Source organism: Bubalus bubalis, chromosome 5 (assembly GCF_019923935.1).
Source record: "Bubalus bubalis isolate 160015118507 breed Murrah chromosome 5, NDDB_SH_1, whole genome shotgun sequence".
Classification (NCBI taxonomy): domain Eukaryota; kingdom Metazoa; phylum Chordata; class Mammalia; order Artiodactyla; family Bovidae; genus Bubalus; species Bubalus bubalis.
In genome coordinates, this window is record NC_059161.1 from 132,162,274 (window position 1) to 132,182,520 (window position 20,247).

General features: G+C 65.0%; 2 protein-coding genes across 6 annotated transcripts; one reads left to right on the forward strand and one right to left on the reverse strand.

The window, feature by feature from the left end:
- The first annotated feature begins 831 nt into the window (after positions 1-831).
- Positions 832-9,556, forward strand: SIGIRR (single Ig and TIR domain containing). Of its 5 annotated transcripts, none has more exons than XM_044943926.1 (10): positions 832-1,454; positions 5,369-5,531; positions 6,312-6,510; positions 7,012-7,145; positions 7,244-7,384; positions 7,728-7,871; positions 8,209-8,311; positions 8,376-8,526; positions 8,710-8,899; positions 9,168-9,556. In XM_044943926.1, exons 2-10 carry the CDS (start codon positions 5,525-5,527, stop codon positions 9,329-9,331), a joined length of 1,233 nt encoding a protein of 410 aa, XP_044799861.1. In that variant the 5' UTR covers positions 832-1,454; positions 5,369-5,524; the 3' UTR covers positions 9,332-9,556. The 5 variants fall into 5 exon arrangements, with proteins under 5 accessions (XP_044799861.1, XP_044799862.1, XP_006046988.1 ...); XM_044943927.1 differs by lacking the exon at positions 832-1,454 and adding an exon at positions 1,792-1,918; XM_006046926.3 differs by lacking the exon at positions 832-1,454 and adding an exon at positions 3,523-3,731 and having other exon boundaries at positions 8,376-8,493.
- A 1,265-nt stretch (positions 9,557-10,821) lies between these two features.
- PKP3 (plakophilin 3) lies at positions 10,822-19,974 on the reverse strand. Its single transcript, XM_006046920.3, has 14 exons — positions 19,819-19,974; positions 18,125-18,320; positions 16,115-16,191; positions 15,356-15,981; positions 15,145-15,268; positions 13,798-14,002; positions 13,275-13,449; positions 12,717-12,834; positions 12,477-12,644; positions 12,212-12,397; positions 11,834-11,987; positions 11,423-11,615; positions 11,239-11,326; positions 10,822-10,963 (listed from the first exon to the last, which is right to left on the reverse strand). The coding sequence occupies exons 1-14, from the start codon at positions 19,897-19,899 to the stop codon at positions 10,928-10,930; spliced, it is 2,427 nt and encodes an 808-aa protein (XP_006046982.3). The 5' UTR covers positions 19,900-19,974; the 3' UTR covers positions 10,822-10,927.
- Between the last annotated feature and the right edge of the window lie 273 nt (positions 19,975-20,247).

Consider the following 20,247-nt stretch of genomic DNA (forward strand, 5'->3'; position numbering starts at 1 on the left):
TTAGAACCAGACATACAACTGACTGGTTCAAAAGTGGGAAAGGATTCTATCTAGGCTGTATACCATCACCCTGTTTATTTAACTTATATGCAGAGTACGTCATGCAGAATGCCGAGCTGGAATCAAGATTGCCGGGAGAAAAATTAGCAACCTAAGATATGCAGATGATACCACTTAAATGGCAGAAAGCAAAGAGGAACTAAAGAGCCTCTTCCTGAAGGTGAAAGAGGAGAATGAAAAAAACTGACTTGAAACTCAACATTCAAAGAACAATGGCATCCAGTCCCATCACTTCATGGCAAATAAAAGAGGAAAAAGTGGAAACCGTGGCAGATTGTATTTTCTGGGGCTCCAAAATCACTGCGGATGGTGACTGCAGCCATGGAATTAAAAGATGCTTGTTCTGTGGAAGGAAAGCTATGGTAAACCTAGAACAGAGTATTAAAAAGCAGAGACATTACTTTGCCCACAAAGGTCCACACAGTCAAAGCAATGGTTTTTCCAGTAGTCATGTATGGATGTGAATTGGACCATACAGAAGACTGAGCACTGAGGAAGTGATGCTTTCAAATTGTGGTTCTGGAGAAGACTCTTGGATTGCAAGGAGGTCACACCAGTCAATCCTAAAGGAAATCAACCCTAATCACACCAGTCAATCCTAAAGGAAATCAACCCTAAATGTTTGTTGGAAGGACTGTTGCTGAAGCTGAAAATCCAATACTTTGGCCACTTGATGCGAAGAGCTGACTCATTGAAAAAGACTGGTGCTGGGAAAGATTGAAGGCAGGAGGAGAAGGCAGCAGATGATGACATGGTTAGATAGCGTCACTGACTCAATGGACAGGTATTTGAACAAATTCTGGGAGATAGTGAAGGACTGGGGAGCCTGACTTGTGCTGCAGTCCATGACGTAGAAAAGCGTGGGACCTGACTTATCGACTGAACAATAACAGGGTTAGCTGGGAAACTGAGGTCCAGATGGGGAAAGGCCTGGAATGCAGTAACCTCCTGCTCTCCTCTGGTTTTCCGTGGGCTTCCATGGAAAAGTGAGGAGTGCCTGCACCTATCAGGGGCAAGGGTCAAGGCAGGAGTTAAGGCAGGCTTCCTGGAGGAAGAGGAAGAGGTTGGGCAGGGGGCCAGAACTGCCGCAGGTGCCCCTGGGGGCGGCGGAATTTCCGAGGAGTCTCTGGGGCACCAAGGCAGTCCGGGCTGGTTGGGCCGGTTTGGCCTCTGCCCCTAGGCCCGGCGGCCGCGACTCCACGGGGCTGAGCGCGGGACATTCTTGAACACCAACCAGCCTGCGGGCGCAAAGCGAAACTCTAGGGTCCGCCCTCGCCCCGGCCGCTGGGCGGGGCCGCACCTGCCGCCGTCGCTGGGGCTGTCGCCGCTGCGCACCTGGCCCAGGTGAGCCGCTCCGCCCTCGCGGCCGCGCGAGCCTCGAGTCTGGGCCGCAGGTGAGTGGAGATCGCTGCTCCTGTAGGCGGAAGTGCGTGGCGGTTTTCGGGTCCCAGGAGCCAGGACCGAGCCTGGAGCCTAGGGGTGCCGAGGCTCCTCTTGGCCCGCGGAGCCTCTGGCCTGTGACCGGTGCGGTTCCGCAGGAAGCGACTCGGGGCCGGGCCCGCTGCGCGCGTCGCCGGAGCTTACCTGAGGCCTGGCCCCTCGGGGTTGCGGGGGCGAGGGCAGCTCTTCCCGCTCCGCCCGCGGCCCTTGGCCAGAAAAGGGAAAAGGAGCACCACGGCGAGCGGAGCCCAGGCCCGAGGCCTCCCAGGGCGCCGCTGGCCGGGAAGCCTGCTGGCGCCGCCGCGCACCTGTCTCCGGGCGGAGCTACCTCCGGCCGCCCAGCCCCGCGAGCCCGCCCCCCGCGCCCTCCAACCGCGCGTGCCCCGCCTCGCCCGGCTCACCGCAGCCAGAGGACCGGGTATGGAGGCCGGCCCACCCTGCGGAAGGCGGGGAGTGCGAAGTCGGGGGCGCGGGGCGCAGCAGGGGCCTCTCGGCTGGCTGGCGGGGCCGCAGCGCTTTGTGCGGGTTCTTTCCTTCGGGAGAGACGTTAGGGAAGGAAGCACGCTCCAGGCGCAGAGGGCCGCCTGTCCCAGATGAGGGGGTCGCTCAGACCCTCTGGGTGCCAAGCAGCCGGCTAGACGGCAGAGCGTGGGGACAGGGGGCGGGCGCGGGCCGGGCCTCCGGGCCGACGTGGAGCCCGGGGAAGGCGGAGCACCCGCGCGAGGCCGGGCTTTCTAGGAACCGCAGGGCGCGCGGCCGAGCGCGGTGGGCGGTGCAGGGGGCGGCCTCCGGCTCCGCGGGCTGTTCTCTGGAGCGCCTGAGGCGCGTGGGTTTCTTTTCGCTCTGGGGAGGGGGCCTGAGGGACGCGGCGGGGAGGCCGGCCGTGAGCGGAAGCGGCAGGGCGCCCAGTCGAGGGTGTGAGGTGGTGACACCGGCCGGCTTGTGGGGCGGCAGGCAACCTGGCAGGAGCTCTGGGAGGCAGCAAGGCTGGTGGGGACACCAGGGACTACCTAGTTCTTTGCCTCCTCCTGGGTGCTTCTGGGCAGGTCGCTGACCGCCGGAGCCCATTAGCCTGTCCATCAGGTGCTTATGTTGCTCACTCAGCCTCAGGGCCCACCGGGGAGCTGCGGCTTAGTGGGGAGGCGCCCAGGCAGGGTCTATGGGACCTGAGACCAAGATGCACCATTATCCAAAGGCCCTGAGGGCCACGGGGTTGGGGTGTTTGAGCAAGGCGCCTTGGAAAGGGTCAGATTAAGGATGTAGGATGAGAATGCTCCAAGGGAAGGCCCTACCCCAGTGGTGAGGGCAGGGACAGGGGCCACTAAGGACCCTGCCTGATTTCCATGAGCAGCGCCATCAGCCACCAGTGCTGGGCTGAGAGTGCCAGGTCAGTCTAGGATGAGGGTGCAGAGGAATCTGTGGTGACCTCAGGCTGCCCCCGACCTGGGCTCAGATCTGGGAGCCTCGCTGAGGCCTCCTGACTGCTTTCTTATGTAGAAAAGGGGGCTAAGGTCCACGTGATAACCCAAGCCCCTTGTAACTGCTCACCGTTTGGGGGCTACACCTCAGAGGTGGCCAGGGTGGGGCCCAGAGAGCCCTGCTCAAGGTTCCGTCATTGGCGAGAGTTTCCACGGGAGCCGCACCACCCCCAGCAGGTCAGAGATGCTTGCTGGGGCCAGGGGAGCTACACGGAGCCTGCCCTCTCCAGGTCCCGGGACCACAGGGCTGTCCGGGAAGCAGGCCATGCTGCCCGGCTCCTCGTTGGTGTGCAGGACAGGCCTGAGTGGGGGTCTGCTGGCCAGGACCCCCACGTATCACCGTGGGTCCCGGCCTTCTAGACCTAGCTTGAGAAGGGAAGGCCCGGGCCGTGGTGGACTGGGGCGGGCCCCGGAGGAAGGAGCCGCTTGACTCAGAGTTACAGGAAGACTGGGGCAGGCGGGGCTGGCGGGGAGAACCACCAACTGCCCGCCAGCCCGCCGGGGAGGGGTGCCTGGGTGGGGTTTAGGTTTAGCAGAGGATGTGACTGCAAAGCCAGGAAGCTACGGGGAAACTTCTGATTAAAACACACAAACAAGAGCCGGGTCCTCGCCATGCTCAGCGATGCATCCGGGGCTGCGGTGCTGCTTTAGGCTGGGCCGGGGGCCCAGCTGAGCAAAGCGATCGCACCCAAGCTCGAGCCAATGACCTCAGTGACGGGCATCCCCTCCTCAGGAGGAAAGAGCTGGAGCCAGGTGACTTCATGCCTTCCCTGCTTAGCGTGAGTCTGCGTCCCTGTCCTCAGATGCCTTTCCCGGCCTGAGGCCTGTCCTCAAAATCAGGGCTGTGTGAGGGGAGGCCTGCAGAGCATGCAGCTTGTGTGTGCACGTGTGTGCGTGGGGCAAGTGTGACTGAGAGAGGGTGAGGGGTGATGGGAGGCCGAGGGTGGGCGTGAGGAGCAGTGTGTGTGGTGTGGGGTGTACACAGATGCTCTTGGCGGTGTGCCCTGGGGAACTTGGCAAGTGTGTGCTGTGTGCCAGGTGTGTGGACCGCCATAGCGTCAGGCATGTGGGGAGTGTGCACATGTGCACGGGGGCCAAGCGTGTAGGCACGAGTGGTGCGCAGGGGCTGGGGGTGCAGCACAGAGGCTGTGCGGAGGAGAGGGAATGTCACAGCGGGGCCACTGGGCACGGTGTGCAGGGGGGCATCTGCCACCTGGCCTTAACTTCCAGGAGGCTCCGAGGGTGACTTTCCAGGGGTCAGAGGTGTGTCAGCGTGTGGAGGCCAAGGGGCCATGACTGGAGTTGCCCTGGACCTTCTGCTCTGGGCTGGGGGTGCGAGCTGCCCAGGCCCTCACAGCCCTCGTGGCTGGTTCTTCTGCTTCAGGGACCTCCCAGGCTACCCTCCACTCCAGATGGCTCTTGGCAGGACCCTCTGCCCCCGCCCGCTGGGAGGGAGCCTGTGCTTCACCCGTTTGTGAGGAAGTCCCAGCCCAGCCAAGGCAGGGGCTCCAGCCGACCCTGGGTCCACATTGGGTCCCCCCCCCGTGCAGAAGGAGTCGGGGGAGCTCATCCCCGCAAAGCCTCACGGGCCCTGTGGGCAGGGAGGGGGCCTGAAGGAGGCCAGTGCGTCCACTCACAGGGAGGAGGGAGAGGACTGGATGCCTAGTGAGAACCTGCCTGGTGCCAGGGAGCAGGTGCCCGAGGCCCGGGAGCCAGGAGGCTGTCCTCGAAGGCTCTGAAGCTCGGGCTTCACTATCCCGCCCGCAGCCCAGGTCACTATGGAGCTTTCTGTGTCGAGAAGTGTGTATGTGTCGCTGCTGCCGTCTGGCGGGCGGTGGTCCTGCCCTGCGTGGAGAGAAAGGCCGCCTGTGGGTCGGTGGGGGTTTGCCTTGGGGAACCGACGGACAATGCGGACGAAAGTCTGTGGTCTGAAGATGACAAATGCACTGGACCTGGAAGGAGGCTGCCCCCGAGACCAGCCTGAGCCCCGCGTCCCCTTCTGTGTCGACACCTTGGCCTCGAGTGCTTTGCTCTTGCTGCATCCAGGCTGGGAGTGAGGCCCAGTCAGGCTGCCGGGCACTCACGACCCCCAGCCCCTCGGAGCCTCAATACAGGCTGAGTCCGGCCGTACATAGCCCCCGTCTGTATGTGGCAGCCTTGTCCCCGAGGACCTGGGAACCAGGCCAGCTCCTGGGCTCAGGAAGGGTGCCAGGGGTGCTGCCCACCCCGGGCCATCAGGTGTCCCTGGGGCAAACGAAGTTCAGTCCAGGCCATGCCCGGTGCTCTGTGGCTTCGGCAAGACAGCTGGGGCAGAGGCAGTGCTTCCGAGGCCAGAGTTACACGTTAACTCATCCTGTTCTTGTTTAACTTGCTCCTGGGGATGGCGGCAGCCTCTGACCCGTCCTGGCGCCCTGACTGACCAGCCACAAGGACAGAGAGTGAATCTTGCTCAGCCCTTGGGGGATCAGTCTGCTCGGCCAAGGAGCCCCGTGGCGCTGTGGGTAGCACCAGTGTCCAGCCTGCCTCGAGGAGGCCCCGGCCAGACCATGGCAGGTAGACGGTCAGAGAGGGGTGGGCACGGGCTCCACTCCACCTCCTGCCCCAGGCTGGCTCCACACTGCAGTGTGGTTAAGATGGGCCCTCCCCATCTCCTGCTCATGGGGGGTCAGTAAAGCCCAGGGATACTGGGAGTGGGCACCGGTGGGGGCCACTGGGGATCGGGTGGGTAGATGTGGGCTACTGGGAGACCTCACTGCCAAGATGATGGCTTTCTTCTCTGACTGCCGGCTTGGGCTTATCACCCCAATTTAAAGACAAGGAAGTTCAGGTCTCAGGGAGGTGAGAATGCTTGCCCATGGCCAGAAATAGAGGGTCCTGGAACTCTAACTTTCTACCAGGTTGAAGGTGCTGGCATGTCCAACCCAAGTCTCCCAAATCAGCACTGTCCAGCTGAGGGGCCAGGGCCTGACGTCCCAGAGTGGGCCACAGGTGCACACAGAGCACGTGTGCTGGCTCCTGTCCTGGGCACACAGGCGGCTAGGTGGGTCCTGCTGGGCTGGCGTGGGGGTGGACCTCAGCCATGACTCTGCCCTCCACACTGACATCCTCTCTGAGGACAGCGCAGGCAGAACACGTAAGAACTAGCCGCTGCTGGGAGAAGACGTGCCAAGGGCCAGGCCCTGTCCCCCTGGGACTTGTGGGTGGACACGGTGTGGTTACCGAGCAGCACGTGCCACTGGCCCCCGTGGCATTTTCCTGGCCCACCGACCATCTGTGCACAGTGGGAGGCTGGCATCACAGGCACAGGCAACCCACTGGGTCCTCTTTCTGCAGGAGCCTGCGACAAGGCCCCTGACTTCCTGTCCCCGTCTGGAAACCAGGTCCTGGGGCTTGCCCTGGGCAGCGTGGTCACACTGAACTGCACAGCCTTGGTGGTCTCGGGGCCCCACTGCCCCCTGCCCTCAGTACAGTGGCTGAAAGGTGGGCTGCTGCTGAGCAATGGAAGCCTCTATGACCTCCATGAGGACTCCTGGTAAGAGATGAGGTGTCCAGGGTCAGGTGACATGCTGGATATACCCACAGCCAGGGGCCTCTCTGACCTACACTCTGGTCTATAATCACTTGAACATGGGCTGGGGAGTGACTGGCCAGACACGACATGGGCAGAGTGCCACTCTGGATGCAGACTAAGTCAGTGACTACAGGGACAGATGGCCCCTCTAGACACTCACCTTGTAGACCACCCAGGGCCATGGGTGCCAGCAGAGTGCTACGGCCTGAATTTACTCATTGACTGCTGGGCCAAGCCTGGGATCTGAGTACTTCCAAGACCCGGACCCAGGATCAGGGTGATGTCCCAAAAGAGATCCATACCCTCTTCATGTTCTGGCCATTTCTCTTAGCTTACGGTCTAGGGACTGCCAGGAAGCCCAAATCTGCAGCCTCTTTGGGTGAGTCCCAGACAACTGGGGCTCTGGGGCATCCAGTGATGCTCTCGGGCCCCAGGTGAGGGGGTGGGGCCTGGTCTCCCCAGGGTCAAGACCAACTGGTCAGAGGTGCTTGTGTCCAGTGTCCTGGGGATCAACCTGACCAGACCTGAGGACTTCGGGACCTTCACCTGCTCCATCTGGAACGTCAGCTCCTCTTCCTTCACTCTTTGGAGAGCTGGTGAGGGGGTGCACTGGGGTACAAGGTAGGAGGGAGCCCTGGGGAGACTTGCGGCTCAGAGGATGCTGGGGTGGCTCAGACAGCGGCTCTGTCCCCAGGGCTGGCGGGACATGTGGCCGCGGTGCTGGCCTCGCTCTTGGCCCTGCTGGCCCTGCTCCTGGTGGCGCTGCTGTACGTGAAGTGTCGGCTCAACGTGCTGCTCTGGTACCAAGACAAGTATGGGGAGGTGGAGATGAACGGTGCGTGGGGCCCGGACGTGGGGGAAGGGGGCCTCACTAGGCTCAGCTCTGCAGGTGGGGGTGAAGAGGCATCTGTCCCTAGAGGGCTCTGGAAGAGGGGTGTCCCTGTGCAGCCCAGGAGGGCATTGGGCGGGCAGAAGGGGGTCACGGTACCCTGGTTCCAGGCCTCTACCCGGAATCCTGTGCTGAGGACGAATCCAGGCGGTGCTTGAGCCGGGATCTGCTGAGTCTCATCTGGGGGGCTTGCCTGGCTTCCCTGGCACAGGGGGGGAGGTTTAGGGGACCCTGAAGGTGGCTGGTCCAGGCCGGGAAAGCGGCCGCACTGACCCGCCGCTGTCCGCAGACGGGAAGCTCTACGACGCCTACATCTCCTACAGCAACAGCCCTGAGGACAGGAAGTTCGTGAACTTCATCCTGAAGCCGCAGTTGGAGCGGCACCGTGGCTACAAGCTCTTTCTGGACGACCGCGACCTCCTGCCGCGCGCGGGTACCGGCGCCCCACCCCTTTCCGCTTGGGCCCCGCCCCCGCTGGTCACAGACCCGGCTTCCAAGGCCCCGCCCCTCAGGTCCTCCTCGGCCCAGGCCCCGCCCCTCCAAGGGCCCCGCCCCGTCGAGCCCTCCGCCCCTTTCCACTGGGCCCCGCCCCTGTCCCGGTGCTCGCCCCGCCCCCGCTGGTCACAGACCCCGCCTTCCAAGGCCCCGCCCCTCAAGTCTTCCTCGGCCCCAGGCCCCTCCCCACCGCGCCTCGGGCTCCGGCCCCTCCCAGGGCCCCGCCCCTCCAGGGCCCAGTCTGTGCTGCCCCCGCTGATGCCCGGGTCCTGCAGAGCCGTCGGCAGACCTGCTGGTGAACCTGAGCCGCTGCCGGCGACTTGTGCTGGTGTTGTCGGATGCCTTCCTGGGCCGGGCCTGGTGCAGTCACAGCTTCCGGTGGGTCCCGCGCTGGGCTGGGTGGGCCTCAGCCGTGCCCGCTCTGACTGTGCCGCCCTCGCAGGGAGGGCCTGTGCCGGCTGCTGGAGCTCACGCGCAGACCCATCTTCATCACCTTCGAGGGCCAGCGGCGCGACCCCGCGCACCCTGCACTGCGCTTGCTGCGCCAGCACCGCCACCTGGTGACCCTGCTGCTCTGGAAGCCCGGCTCTGTGGTGCGGGGCGGTGGGGGGCGGGGGTGCTGTGCACGGGACCCCGTGAGTGGAGGCTCCGTGGCCAGCTGCCCAGAGGAGTGGGCTTTTGGGGGGCGAGGAGGCCAGGGTCTTTATGTGTTGGCACCACCCCCCCAAACCCCATTCATGTGTTCACACACGTTAACTGCCCCACCTTGCCTCCAGACGCCTTCCTCCGATTTTTGGAAAGAGCTACGGTTGGCGCTGCCACGGAAGGTGCAGTACAGGTCGATGGAGGGAGACCCCCAGACCCGGCTGCAGGACGACAAGGACCCCATGCTGATTGTGCGAGGCCGGTTCCCAGAGGGTCGGACCCTCGACCCCGAGCTGGACCCCGACCCTGAGGGGGACCTGGGTAGGCTCACCAGCCCCACCCCTGACCCCGAGAAGCTCACCCTGAGTTGGAGGGAGGCTGCAGAAGGTGAAGGAGCCCCTGAAGGGGCCCAGGTGGTGGGGACCGGCTTTGACTTCCAGCGCCTCCCACTGCCTCTTTCCATAGAGGCGGTTGGACCCGGGGCCTGGGGACCACAAGTGCCATCAGGCGGCAGGGGCAGCAGGGAGTGGCCTGGCAGAAGGCAGGCAGTGTGCAGCCCAGCCTGAGGCCTGGCGGTGCCCCTCCGCAGGTGTACGAGGGCCTGTCTTTGGGGAGCCACCAGCTCTACCACAGGCAAGTGCGGTCTCGCTCGGAGAGGGCCAAGGCAGTCAGGTGGATGTGTCAGACCTTGGCTCCCGAAACTACAGCGCCCGCACGGACTTCTACTGCCTGGTGTCAGAGGACGACGTGTAGCCCCGCCCCCTGGAGCACTGGGTTCTACTGCCTGGTATCAGAGGACAACGTGTAGCCCTGCCCCCTGGAGCACTGGGGTTACCGGGGTGCCGGGGGCAGGGCTGGGTGTTTTTAGTCCCACACAGCAGGACCTGTCTTCTTGCAGTCCTGGGACCTCAGGGAAAGAGAGTGGACCCAGCCCCAGCTGTCCGCCTCGTGCTAGAAATAAAGACCTTTTGAATCCCACCCGAGTCTCAGCCTCTCCCCTGGGGCAGGAAGCGGGTGTGCAGTGTCCTGGGCGGAAGGCCCCTCACTTCCATCCTGGGCCCTCCAGGGCCCTGGTTGGTGTTCAGTTGCTCAGTCGTGTCTGAATCTGCAACCCCATGGACTGCAGCATGCCAGCCTCTCCTGTCCTTCACTGTCTCCCGGAGCTTGCTCAAATTCATGTCCATCGTGGTGATACCGTCCAACCATCTCATTCTCTGTCACCCGTCTGCCCTCAATCTTTCCCAGCACCAGGGTCTTTTCTAAGGAGATGGCTCTTTGCATCAGGTGGCCAGAGCACTGGAGCTTTAGCACCCAGGGCCCTGGACCCTGCCCTTGTCTCGCCTCGTGGCCACCTGGCCGGCACGCCTGGCTGCCCCCTCCAACGCTGCCCCTCCGCCCCATGCCAGCTCAGGCACCTCTTTCAGCGCCCTCCTCAGGCCTCCCTGCCCCGGGACGTGACTGCTTCCAGTCCCACCGTGAGCCGGACGGCCCTGGGGGCAGGCCCCTTATAGACTGCAGGTGCTGAGCTTTGCGTTAAAGTCTGTTGTAAAATATCTGTGGGAGCGTCACGACCAAGTGGCCTGACTTGGTGGGATGGGGAGGAGTCCCAGAGCTCCTGGACCCCAAGCCTCAGACAGTATGAGTGAAGCTGTCAGGGCACCCCCAGGGCGGGGCAAGGTAGAGAGACACTGGGGTGCAGGTGCCACGTGAGCACAACCCAGCAGGGGGCACTGAAGTCCGCAGTGGGCACACTGGCCCAGAAGAGGTCATTCCTCTGCACACGTGTCTCATTCAGCTCGAGGCCGCCTCTGCCGTCCTCCTCCGCCCTCTGCCGGCTCTCCTGCTGTTGGGACGCTCCCTCCCCCGGTCCTGTGTCCCCTGACCAGAGAGATCTGTGCATGGGCCCGGGGGGAGTGTCCTCAGGGGCAAGCACGGCTGTGCTTGGGGACACTATTGCATCCTTGGACCTGACCCCAGACCTGACCAGCCAAGGAAACACGAGGGACTGTGTTCACGGCCACCTTTATTCCCACTGCTGGCTGTCCCAAGGCACCGCGGGGCCACAGCCAGCACCACCGCTTCCAGTGTGACCTGGCCACCACCCCACGCATCAGGGCAGCCTCCAGCCCTGCCCCCCCATGCCCCGCAGAAGCCAATTCCCCAGCTGCAAGCCCCTGATCCCCTCCCCCATGGCCCAGGCCTTCACGTTGCATGTGGACAGGGCTCCAGTGAGAGGCCCCTGGGCCATCCTCAACCTTCTCCTCCAGGCCGGCTGGTGAGCAGCCCTGAGCTGAGCCCTTCCCAGGACGCTGGGTCACATCGCGTTCTCCTTCTCCAGGAAGGCTTCGCCTACGGCCCCAGGAAGTCCTCCTTCCGGTAGCCCTTCTGCAATGGAGAGGGGACCCCGAGTCAGGGCTGTGCTGCCCGCGTCCAGTGTGCTGGCAGCAGGCCCCGGTCGTCCAGGCCTCCTGCGCAACGTGGCTCCCCGTCCCTTCCTGTCCCTCCCTCCCTGTCCCTCCCTGCTGTACTTCCCTCCCTGTCCCTCCCTGTCCCTCCATCCCTGTCCCTCCCTGCCGTCCCTCCCTCCCTGTCCCTCCCTGCCATCCCGCCTCCGTGCCCCACACTTGCAGCCCCGCCTGCCCTGGGCCACGGGAACGTACCGCCCGGAAGTCTCGGTGCAGCTTGTTGTACTGCCACAGGTTGGCCAAGAGGCTAGAGGCCGCCCGGGAGGACTTCTCACTGTCAGGGCTGGGGGGTGGGGGGCAGGGGTCAGCGGGGTGACAGGCGCGGCCGGAAGGCAGGGGCAGCGGGGGGGCAGGGTGGGCATGGGGTTTGGGCCCTGACCTGTCCCGCTTCTTCTTGATGAAGACCAGCTTGCGGAGCCCGTCGAAGTAGAGCAGGTCCCGGGCGGCCACGGGACTGGCCACCACGAGGTTGTTGAGGACAGCTATGATGTTTATCAGCACGTCGGCTGGAGGAGACTTCTCACCCACGCTGCCGGGCAGCTTCTCGATCAGGTGACTCACCAGCTTGGTGGCTGCCAGGAGGTCGGGGAGGTGGGTCTCCACCGCCCTTCCCCCCGCCGCGCCCTTGACACCTGCCGTCCCCTGCTCCCCCAGGGAGCTGGCGCGCCTGCCTGTCCACTGACCCCAGCCTCCCAGAAGCTGGCCCCAGGGCAGCAGTAAAGGCAGAATCCAGGCGAGCGCCTGGTCCACAGGGGAGGTGGAACCCAGGCTGTGGGACGGCCGGACTCACACATCTCATCCTTGTTCCTGGCGTTGCGGGACAGGTTTCGGATGAGGCCCGTCAGTGAGCGCAGCTGGTGGTGGTCAGCGGTCCGAACTCGGTCCAGCAGCGGGTTCAGTATGCGCTCCTGCTCCAGAGCCAGCCGGCTCAGCACCCCCGCCCACTGCCGGCAGGAGGAGGGCGGTGAGTGAGGTGCTTGGTGCCCCGAGCTGCCCGCGGGTCAGGCCCTGCCAGCCCAGACCTCCTGGCTCCTCCCTCAAGTCTGGCGCAGAACCCACGTCCTCAGGAGCCGAGGCCCGTGCCGTCTGGGGCGCTGACCCCCTGCCCCTGCTGCCGCTCAGCGGCCCCTGCCTTCCCGTCCTGCCCGGCCTGGCCCCACCGCCTCACCCTGCGGTCCCCTGCGGTGATGTTCTGCAGCGCCCCGGCTGCCGCCTCGGTCGTGTGCCGGTTGAGCTCACAGCGCTGCAGCAGCCGGTTGTACAGCCCCACGATCTGGGGGCTCCACAGCCACTCGAGGCCCTTGGGGTCCTTAGACACCTCAGCAAAGGTAAGCGCGTCGGCCGTGAGGGGCAGCTGGGCAGGAGGGCACGGAGGGTCAGCTGAGGTCGCCCGGGACCACTGCATCTGCCCGCCCGCCCCAGTCTGGGCCCACCTCTCGGAGCCGCCGGCTCTGTGGAGTGAAGCAGCCCACCGCCTCGCCTGGGGGTACCCCCATGTCCTGGCGGCCCCGGCCCTCCAGCCGCTGAAGGGCCGAGGGCGGCATCTCGTCGTACAGGCGGTAGGACAGGTTCCTCAGCACGCACACGGCGTTCTCCACACTCTGTGGATGGAGGGGGCCGCGGTCAGGGCGGGCTGGCGCCCCCGGGGCCCCCGGGCCCAGGCCGACCCTCACCTTATCCTCACACTTGCCCACGTCCAGGGCATGGTTGATGTAGGTGACCAGGGCGTCCACCAGCCCGTGGCACTCACGCATTTTCTGGCGAGTGGCCTGGGAGGCAGAGCTGAGGTTCCTGCGGGTGGAGACAGGTGAGAGGCCCGCACAGGGACCCCAGGCAGAGCCACCCCACAGCGAGCTGAACCCGAGGCTGAGCTCCTGGGCCCCGATTCCCTCCCCGCCGCACGCTGGGCCCGCCCCCAGCACCTCCTGCTCCTGGTCCCTGTTGGACACTGTTGCTCCCACGCTTTTGCACGCCTACCCCCATCCACTCCTCAAACCGTCCGGGGTGGGGGCAGGTTAGAAATGTCAGATCAAGTCCCTGATTTAAAGAAACCTGAGCCTGCAGTCTGTTGACATCTGGCTGGGGGGAGGACACCTGGTTACCCACTCCACTCGTGGGTCAGCACCTCTGCCTTGCTGGATCTGTCCACTTCCTCCAGTGCCCCGTCCCCCGCAACCCAGTGGCTCTGCCTTGTCCCTCAGACCTCAGGGTCCCAAGGCCGCCTGGCGCACCTGAGGAAGCCGGTGGCGTTGTAGAATATCTCGGCTTCAGAGGCGTTCTGCTGGATGAGGGGCGGCCCGCCCGCCCCCGACAGGGGGCTCAGCACCAGATCTGTGAGCTGCTCCAGCGTGTCCCGGGCCAGGCGGTCCTTCAGGTGGTCGCTGGAGGACAGGTTCCACAGGATCCCTGTGGTGGGTGGGCCGCGGTCGTGGTCAGGGACCACCTCTGGGGACCTCCGAGGCCTCTGGCCCCTCTGTCTTCCTCAGGTGGTAGGGAGGAGGCTCCTGACCTCTCCCTGCAGGGCACTGCCAGCCTCACCCACCAGCCTTCCTGGGGACAGCCTGGGTGTGACCCAGAGTGTCACAGGGCTGCGGTAGGGCAGAGAGGACGACCCTTGGGGACGTGAGCCCTGGGGTGGAGGCTGGCTCTAAAGAGACGTGCCAAGGAATGGCTGTGGGGGCCGAGGGAAGAGGCGGTGGGAGGTGCGGGAGTGGGGTGGGAGAGGGGCAGGGTAGCGGGTGGGGACCAGGCCACCTGTGACGTTCTTGCGGAGCTCATCGTCCTGCTCCCGCAGTGCCCGCAGCAGCTCGAAGATGCCGTTCTCCTCCACCAGGGCCAGCTTGTTGTCCGCGTTGTCATAGACGAGGTTGCGCATGGCGCCTGTGGCGTGGCGCTGCACTTCCTGGTTGGCGTGGTTGAAGAGCTTCACCAGCCTGGGCACAGCCTGCAGGCTGCGGGCCTGCGGGCACAGGCATGCGGGTGTTAACAAGCGTGCACACGATGGATGGGTATGTGCAGAGGTGTGCAGGTGTGCGCAAAGGTGTCCAGATGTAGGCGGGTTATGCATTAAAAGATGTGGACGTACATGTGCAAATGTTTGCAGAGGTGTGCAGGTGTATACAGTGATAGGCGTGTGTGTCGTCTATATTCAGGTGTGTGCAGAGGTGTGCAGGTGTATACAGTGATAGACGTGTGTGTCGTCTATATTCAGGTGTGTGCAGAGGTGTGCGGGTGTATACAGTGATAGGCGTGTGTGTCGTCTATATCCAGGTGTGTGCAGAGGTGTGCGGGTGTATACAGTGATAGGCGTGTGTGTCGTCTATATCCAGGTGTGCGCAGAGGTGTGCAGGTGTATACAGTGATAGGCGTGTGTGTCGTCTATATCCAGGTGTGCGCAGAGGTGTGCGGGTGTATACAGTGATAGGCGTGTGTGTCGTCTATATCCAGGTGTGCGCAGAGGTGTGCGGGTGTATACAGTGATAGGCGTGTGTGTCGTCTATATCCAGGTGTGCGCAGAGGTGTGCGGGTGTATACAGTGATAGGCGTGTGTGTCGTCTATATCCAGGTGTGCGCAGAGGTGTGCGGGTGTATACAGTGATAGGCGTGTGTGTCGTCTATATCCAGGTGTGTGCAGAGGTGTGCAGGTGTAGGCAGTGATAGGCGTGTGTGTCGTCTATATCCAGGTGTGTGCAGAGGTGTACAGGTGTATACAGTGATAGGCGTGTGTGTCTATATCCAGGTGTGTGCAGAGGTGTGCAGGTGTAGGCAGTGATAGGCGTGTGTGTCGTCTATATCCAGGTGTGCGCAGAGGTGTGCAGGTGTAGGCAGTGATAGGCGTGTGTGTCTATATCCAGGTGTGTGCAGAGGTGTGCGGGTGTATACAGTGATAGGCGTGTGTGTCTATATCCAGGTGTGCGCAGAGGTGTGCGGGTGTCAGCGTGTGTATTTGGACATGTGTAAGTGCAGCCCTCCCACCCTGCCTGTGCTGGGCATGCTCTGGGTAGGCCCAGGTCTGCCCAGTCAGTTTGGGGGTCAGCGCGGGTGGTCAGGGAGCAGAGGACAGTGGACGCGGGCCGGGGGCGTAGTCGGCGGGGACGCCACCTGCTTCTTGGCGGCTGTGTCGCTGTAGCACTTGTGCTGGATGTAGGCAGCTCCCAGCACCTGCAGGTTGGGATCTGAGGCCATGAGGTACTTGACTGCTGAGGGCAGGTCGATGTCATCGAATCTGCAGAGACAAGAGCCGGGTTAGGCTGATCTGAGGATGGACTGGGGTTGTGGCAGAGGCTACCCCCGCAAACCCGGCCCAGCTCACCCGCTGCTGAGCCTCTGTAGAGTGCGGTGGCCGCCGTAGCTGTCCAGCCCGCGCATGTCCGGCAGGTGGCCCGAGTCACCGAGGCTGAGGCTGCGCACAGAGGGTGCGCGGGTCACGGACTCCAGGACGCCCCCGGGCCCGCCCCCAGCCACTGCACGGCTGCGGTGGCTGCTTTGGAACCGCTGCAGGGTCCGCATGGCAGGAGCACGGATGGTCCGGCTGGGCGGTCCCTCGGTAGCCTCCGGCCAGTCCAGGCCCCCAGCCCGGCTAGAGCTGGAGCTGGCCCGGCGCTCGTAGGCAAAGGCCCTGTAGGAGGACGTGGCCGCCGGCTCCAGCTGCTCAGACACCACGCTGTATCGGTCGTCCGGGCCCCCGGCCCCCAGCCTCAGCGAGCGCAGGGACAAGGTGTCGTAATCTGCCCGGCTGCCTGCCCCACCACGCTCGTGGAAGGACACAGGCCGGGCGGGCACCGGTGCAGCGGGCGGGGTACCCCGGTACCCTGCAGCCCCAAAGGCACCACCCCCGTTGTGGACGGAGCTTAGCCTCCGACTGGAGCTCAGGTCCACGGCCGAGCGGGAAGACCAGGAGGCAGGGCTGTAGGTGGGCTTGGCGATGGGCCGGAAGGTCTGTGGGGCAGGGAGGGGAGGGGACGGCAGTGAGGGGGCATGGGGGCTCAGCGGGCCCCTCCTCCCGACCGCGGAGCCCAGCCCTCCTCGGAACCTCCGCCTCAGGAGTCTGGGCTAGAGGGGCGTCACTCACCGAGGTTTCCCCGCCCAGGCCCTGGGAGCGAGAGCTGAAGCCAGCCTGCAAGGTGTGGTACTGAGCCCTGGATGCACCTGTAGACGGGGCAGGGGCGGCACAGCCCGCTGGGGCGACAGCAGGTGCTGGCCTCCCGCCTCCCCTCCACCCTGAGGCTGGCGGGGCGGCGCCTCGTCACCCCTCCCACAGCCCCCCGCCTCCCAGGGGGGACAGACGCGCTCACCCTGCTGACCTCCTGGCAGCCTGGGGAGTGTGCCCGGCCCCCTTGCCCAGAAAGCCGCACGGCCCCTGCGGGCCTGGCCTGCGCCCTTGGCCACACAATGGTGGCACCGCACTGCTTAGGGACGCGCTGTGTCCGGGGGTTAGGCCCCCGACCCACCTGGCAGGGCATCCCCAACCCTGGCACACACAAGCCCAGGGCACAGGCGCCAGCCAGACTGCATGGTGAGTGGAAAGGGAGGGTGGGCGGAGGGCGGAGGGAAGGGGGAAGCCTGGACCGCCAGAACGTGGCGGGTGGGTGAACAGACTGGCACATGAGTGCGAATCTAGGCCAGGAGAATGGAGGGACGCTGAAGGCACAACTAAACGGGCATGCGGATGGACAGGCAGGCGGCAAGAGCTGAGAACACCCTGAGAGGAGCGGAGCAAAGGTCACACCAGGCAGCACCGCGGGAGCCCGGCTGCGGTGGCTTCACCTGCTGGGCAGGGCCTTTGGATGGGGAAGGGGTTCCTGAGTCCCACCCGCCCAAGGCCAAGGTAGAGAAACTGGGCGGAAGGGACTCAGGGCAGGGGTGAAGGGGAGGGGGCCCCCTCCCAGCCTCTGGCTCAGCTAGGTCTGGGGGGACTCCCCGAACTGGCAGACCCGCCCTGGTTAATGAGGCTTCTGGGCAGGGGCTATTAACCCTTTGATGCCAGGGAGGCTCAGTCTGGGGGGACACACCCCCAGCCTGGGGACCTTACCCCCACCCCAAAATTATAATCCTCTTCCCCCTAATTGCCAGGGTGGCTGGGGTGGTAATTAACCCCTCCCTGCTCCCTCCTCTACCCCATGACCCTTGGGCATCCAGCTGGGCCACCAGCAAGGCTGAGAGGCCCAGGCTGGGGAGGACGCAGGAACCCGGCGGCCCCTACGCTGATTGACCCACATCTCCCAACCGGCACTGGAGGCCAGTACTGGGAAGGGCCCTCGAGCATCTGTCACTGGGGCTTGACCCTGACATCCCACAGGCTCTTCTTCGCGCCTGACCTTGGTGCCTGCTGCTGCGGCCTGGCAAGACGGGATGACATTTCCAGAAGCTCCCTGAGCTCGCTGCAACACTCATGCATATGCATGCCCAGTGGAGCTGGGTCTCTACACGCAGGGGGCTGCCTGGCCCCGAGGGCGTTCCCCGCGGGCTCTTCTCAGCGGGAGTATCTGGGTCACTCTGGCAGGCCCTCCACCCCCCTGCCCCACAATCCCGCAGGGAGACCCTGGCACCGACAGGCGGTGGCTCTCCTCCAGGAGCTCCAGACTCCGCCCCTCACCGTCCTGTCTGCTCGTTCCCAAGGGGCCAGGGGTGGACGATAGAGTCTGGGCGTCTGTGTCTCTGTGTGTCTGTGTCTCTGGGGGACTGTGTATGTCCGTGTGTCTCTGAGACTGCGTGTGAGCCCGTGGGATGCGGGACGTGTGCGTGTCCTGGCCTTGCCGACCGAGATGGGCCCAGCCGGCTGGCCGGCCATGTGCCACTTCTCCCATGTCTGGCTGGGGCAGGGGGCTCAGGGCACAGGGGGCAGGTGGGGCCCACCCTGGCTCACGCTGAGGACCCCAGGGTCCCTGCTGGGAGGTAGAGGCCACACCCATGGCGTCTCCCACGCCTGGCGGGGCGGGGCGGTGACTCAAGGCGGCTCAGGTGAGTCAGGGAGCTGAACCCGGAGTCGCCCCACTGCGGCTTCCAGCCTTGGCACCACCACGCCCCTGGGGCCACCCCCACCTGCCGCCCTCCGGTGCCCACCTGGCCCGCATCTGCCTACCTCTGGCCGCCTCGGCTGCCCCGTCGGGCTCAGCGGGCCCATTGTGCCGTGGCTGCTGGCCCAGCTGCAGCAGGCGCGCGCGGACCTGCTCCTGGACGCGGGCCGCCCTCAGCCGCTCTGCCTCCGGCCCCTCGGCACCCCGGCGGTCCAGCTGCAGATCCGAGGGCAGCGCCAGGGAGCACACGCCCGCCTCGGGCTGCAGGGCGGAGAGCAGGAAGTTACCGTCCTGCATGGCGGCGGGCACGGGGCAGTCGGCCTGGCTTGGGCCCCGTCGCCACCTCAAGCCCGAGCTGTCTCGCCGTCTCTTCCCGCGCGGCCCTGTCCCTGAAGTCCCCTCCCCTCTGGCCTCGCCCAGGGCTGGCTCAGAGGCCGACACCGCCCAGCCCTGAGCTCAGCGAGGGGCGGGGACACCTGGGCCAGGTGGGAGGGCGGGGCTGCTCAAGGTGGAATTCGGGCGGAAGAGCGGCCCTGGGCGTCTCCCTGCCTTCCGCCCATCCCGGGACGGGCAGCAGGGGTCTGGTCTGTGCCTTTGTCCCCTGCCTGTAAAGGCCACAGCTGCTCCTTTGGGCCTACTGTCCCCAGCGCTGGGAAAGGTCCCAGGGTGGCCACCTCGGGGAGTCAGGGCCAGGGCCCTCCCTGCCTGGGGAACCGGGTGCTCTGGGAAACTCCGAGGACCAGGCAGCCAACCTGAGGCCTGTGGGAGGCCTAGCAGGGTTCAGGCACCAAGGGACAGAGTTGAGGATTGAAGGCTTGGGGTGGAGCTTCTGGGTGAAGAGGGCTCAACAGGGTCCTTGTCCAAGTCCTTGGTGCCCAAGAGACCCCAGAAGCAGGAGGCTAGATGGGCCCACCGCAGGCTCATGACCCTCCAGATATCCATCCCATAGACCCCGGAAGTCACCCCTAACCCCCTCCTCTGCAGAGGCCTCCGAAGGGCTGGCTGGGCCCTCTCTGATCCCCTCCCAGGCTTCTGCCCCCCAGGCTGTGGGGGTGGGAGGCAGTTCCCAACACATGAGTCAGGGCTCAGCTCAGTGGGGGCAGGCAGGGCTGCCCCGAGGGGTTGACTCAGAGGGGCCCTCCTGCCCGGGCTGGGGACGCAGGGAGGAACTGGCAGTCCAGGCCAGCAGGGACCCGGAGGGCTGGAGCTGCATGGACAGGGGCGGCCCAGGAGTCAGAGCAGGAGTGAGAGCCCGGCAGAGCGGGGCTTGCCCCAAAGTCTCCCTGGAGCGTCCCCACCAGCCAGACCGCCTGCTCCAAGGCCTCCTGGGGAGGCTTGGCTGGGATCCGGGACAGGCCCCTGGTGGGCTGAGTGAGGCGAGGGCTGAGCCCAGGAGGGCTGGGGGGCAGGGGCCCAGCGGCTTCGTGTTCTTCCTGGGTTCCCCTCACAGAGTCACTGTGGGCCCACCCTCACCGGCCTTCCTTCCTGTGGGACACCCTTACCCTGGGCACTGGGTCCCTGAAGGCAGGGGACATGGTCCCAGGTGGGAATGGTGGCTGGGGGCAGTGGCCTGGGGGTGAGGTGGGGTCGGGTCGGGAGGCAGCCCTAGGGGTGAGGTCAGTGCTGGGGAGGAGACTGGGGAGGGAGGCAAAAGTCAGTGTCAGGGGTGAGAGGGGTTGAGGAGGGTCTCTGGGAAGGTCCAGGTGATGCCTGGGGTGGAGCCGCTGGGCAGAGGGGATGCACAGGGTGGGTGACCTACCCTGCTGGCGGTCCGGAGACTGCTGGCCTCGGGGCTCACCCCAGAGACGGCTGCTGTGAGCTGAGGAGTCCTGGGCTGCATCCCGGGCCCAGCACTTCTGCTGGGGCCTCGCTGTGGGCCAGGACTGCGGGGGCACCAGGAGGGCGGGGTGGGAACGCTTGCACGCCCAGCCAGCTCATCAGACCGGTTGCTTCCCTGGGAGTCGTGTTTTGTGTGGAAAAATCCCGGGAGACAAGTTCGTGCGGCACTGAGTGCGCTTGGAGGAAGTCGCCTGGCACGGGCCTGGGGCCCGCCCTGCACTCATCCACCTGGGGCCCAGCCCACCAGGCCGCACACCTGGGAAAGCCAGCCTCCGGGGTGGACTGCAGGTGGGGGTCAGGCAGACACCCCCATGGCCTAGTCTTCCAAGCCTGCAGGGTCCCCAGGGCC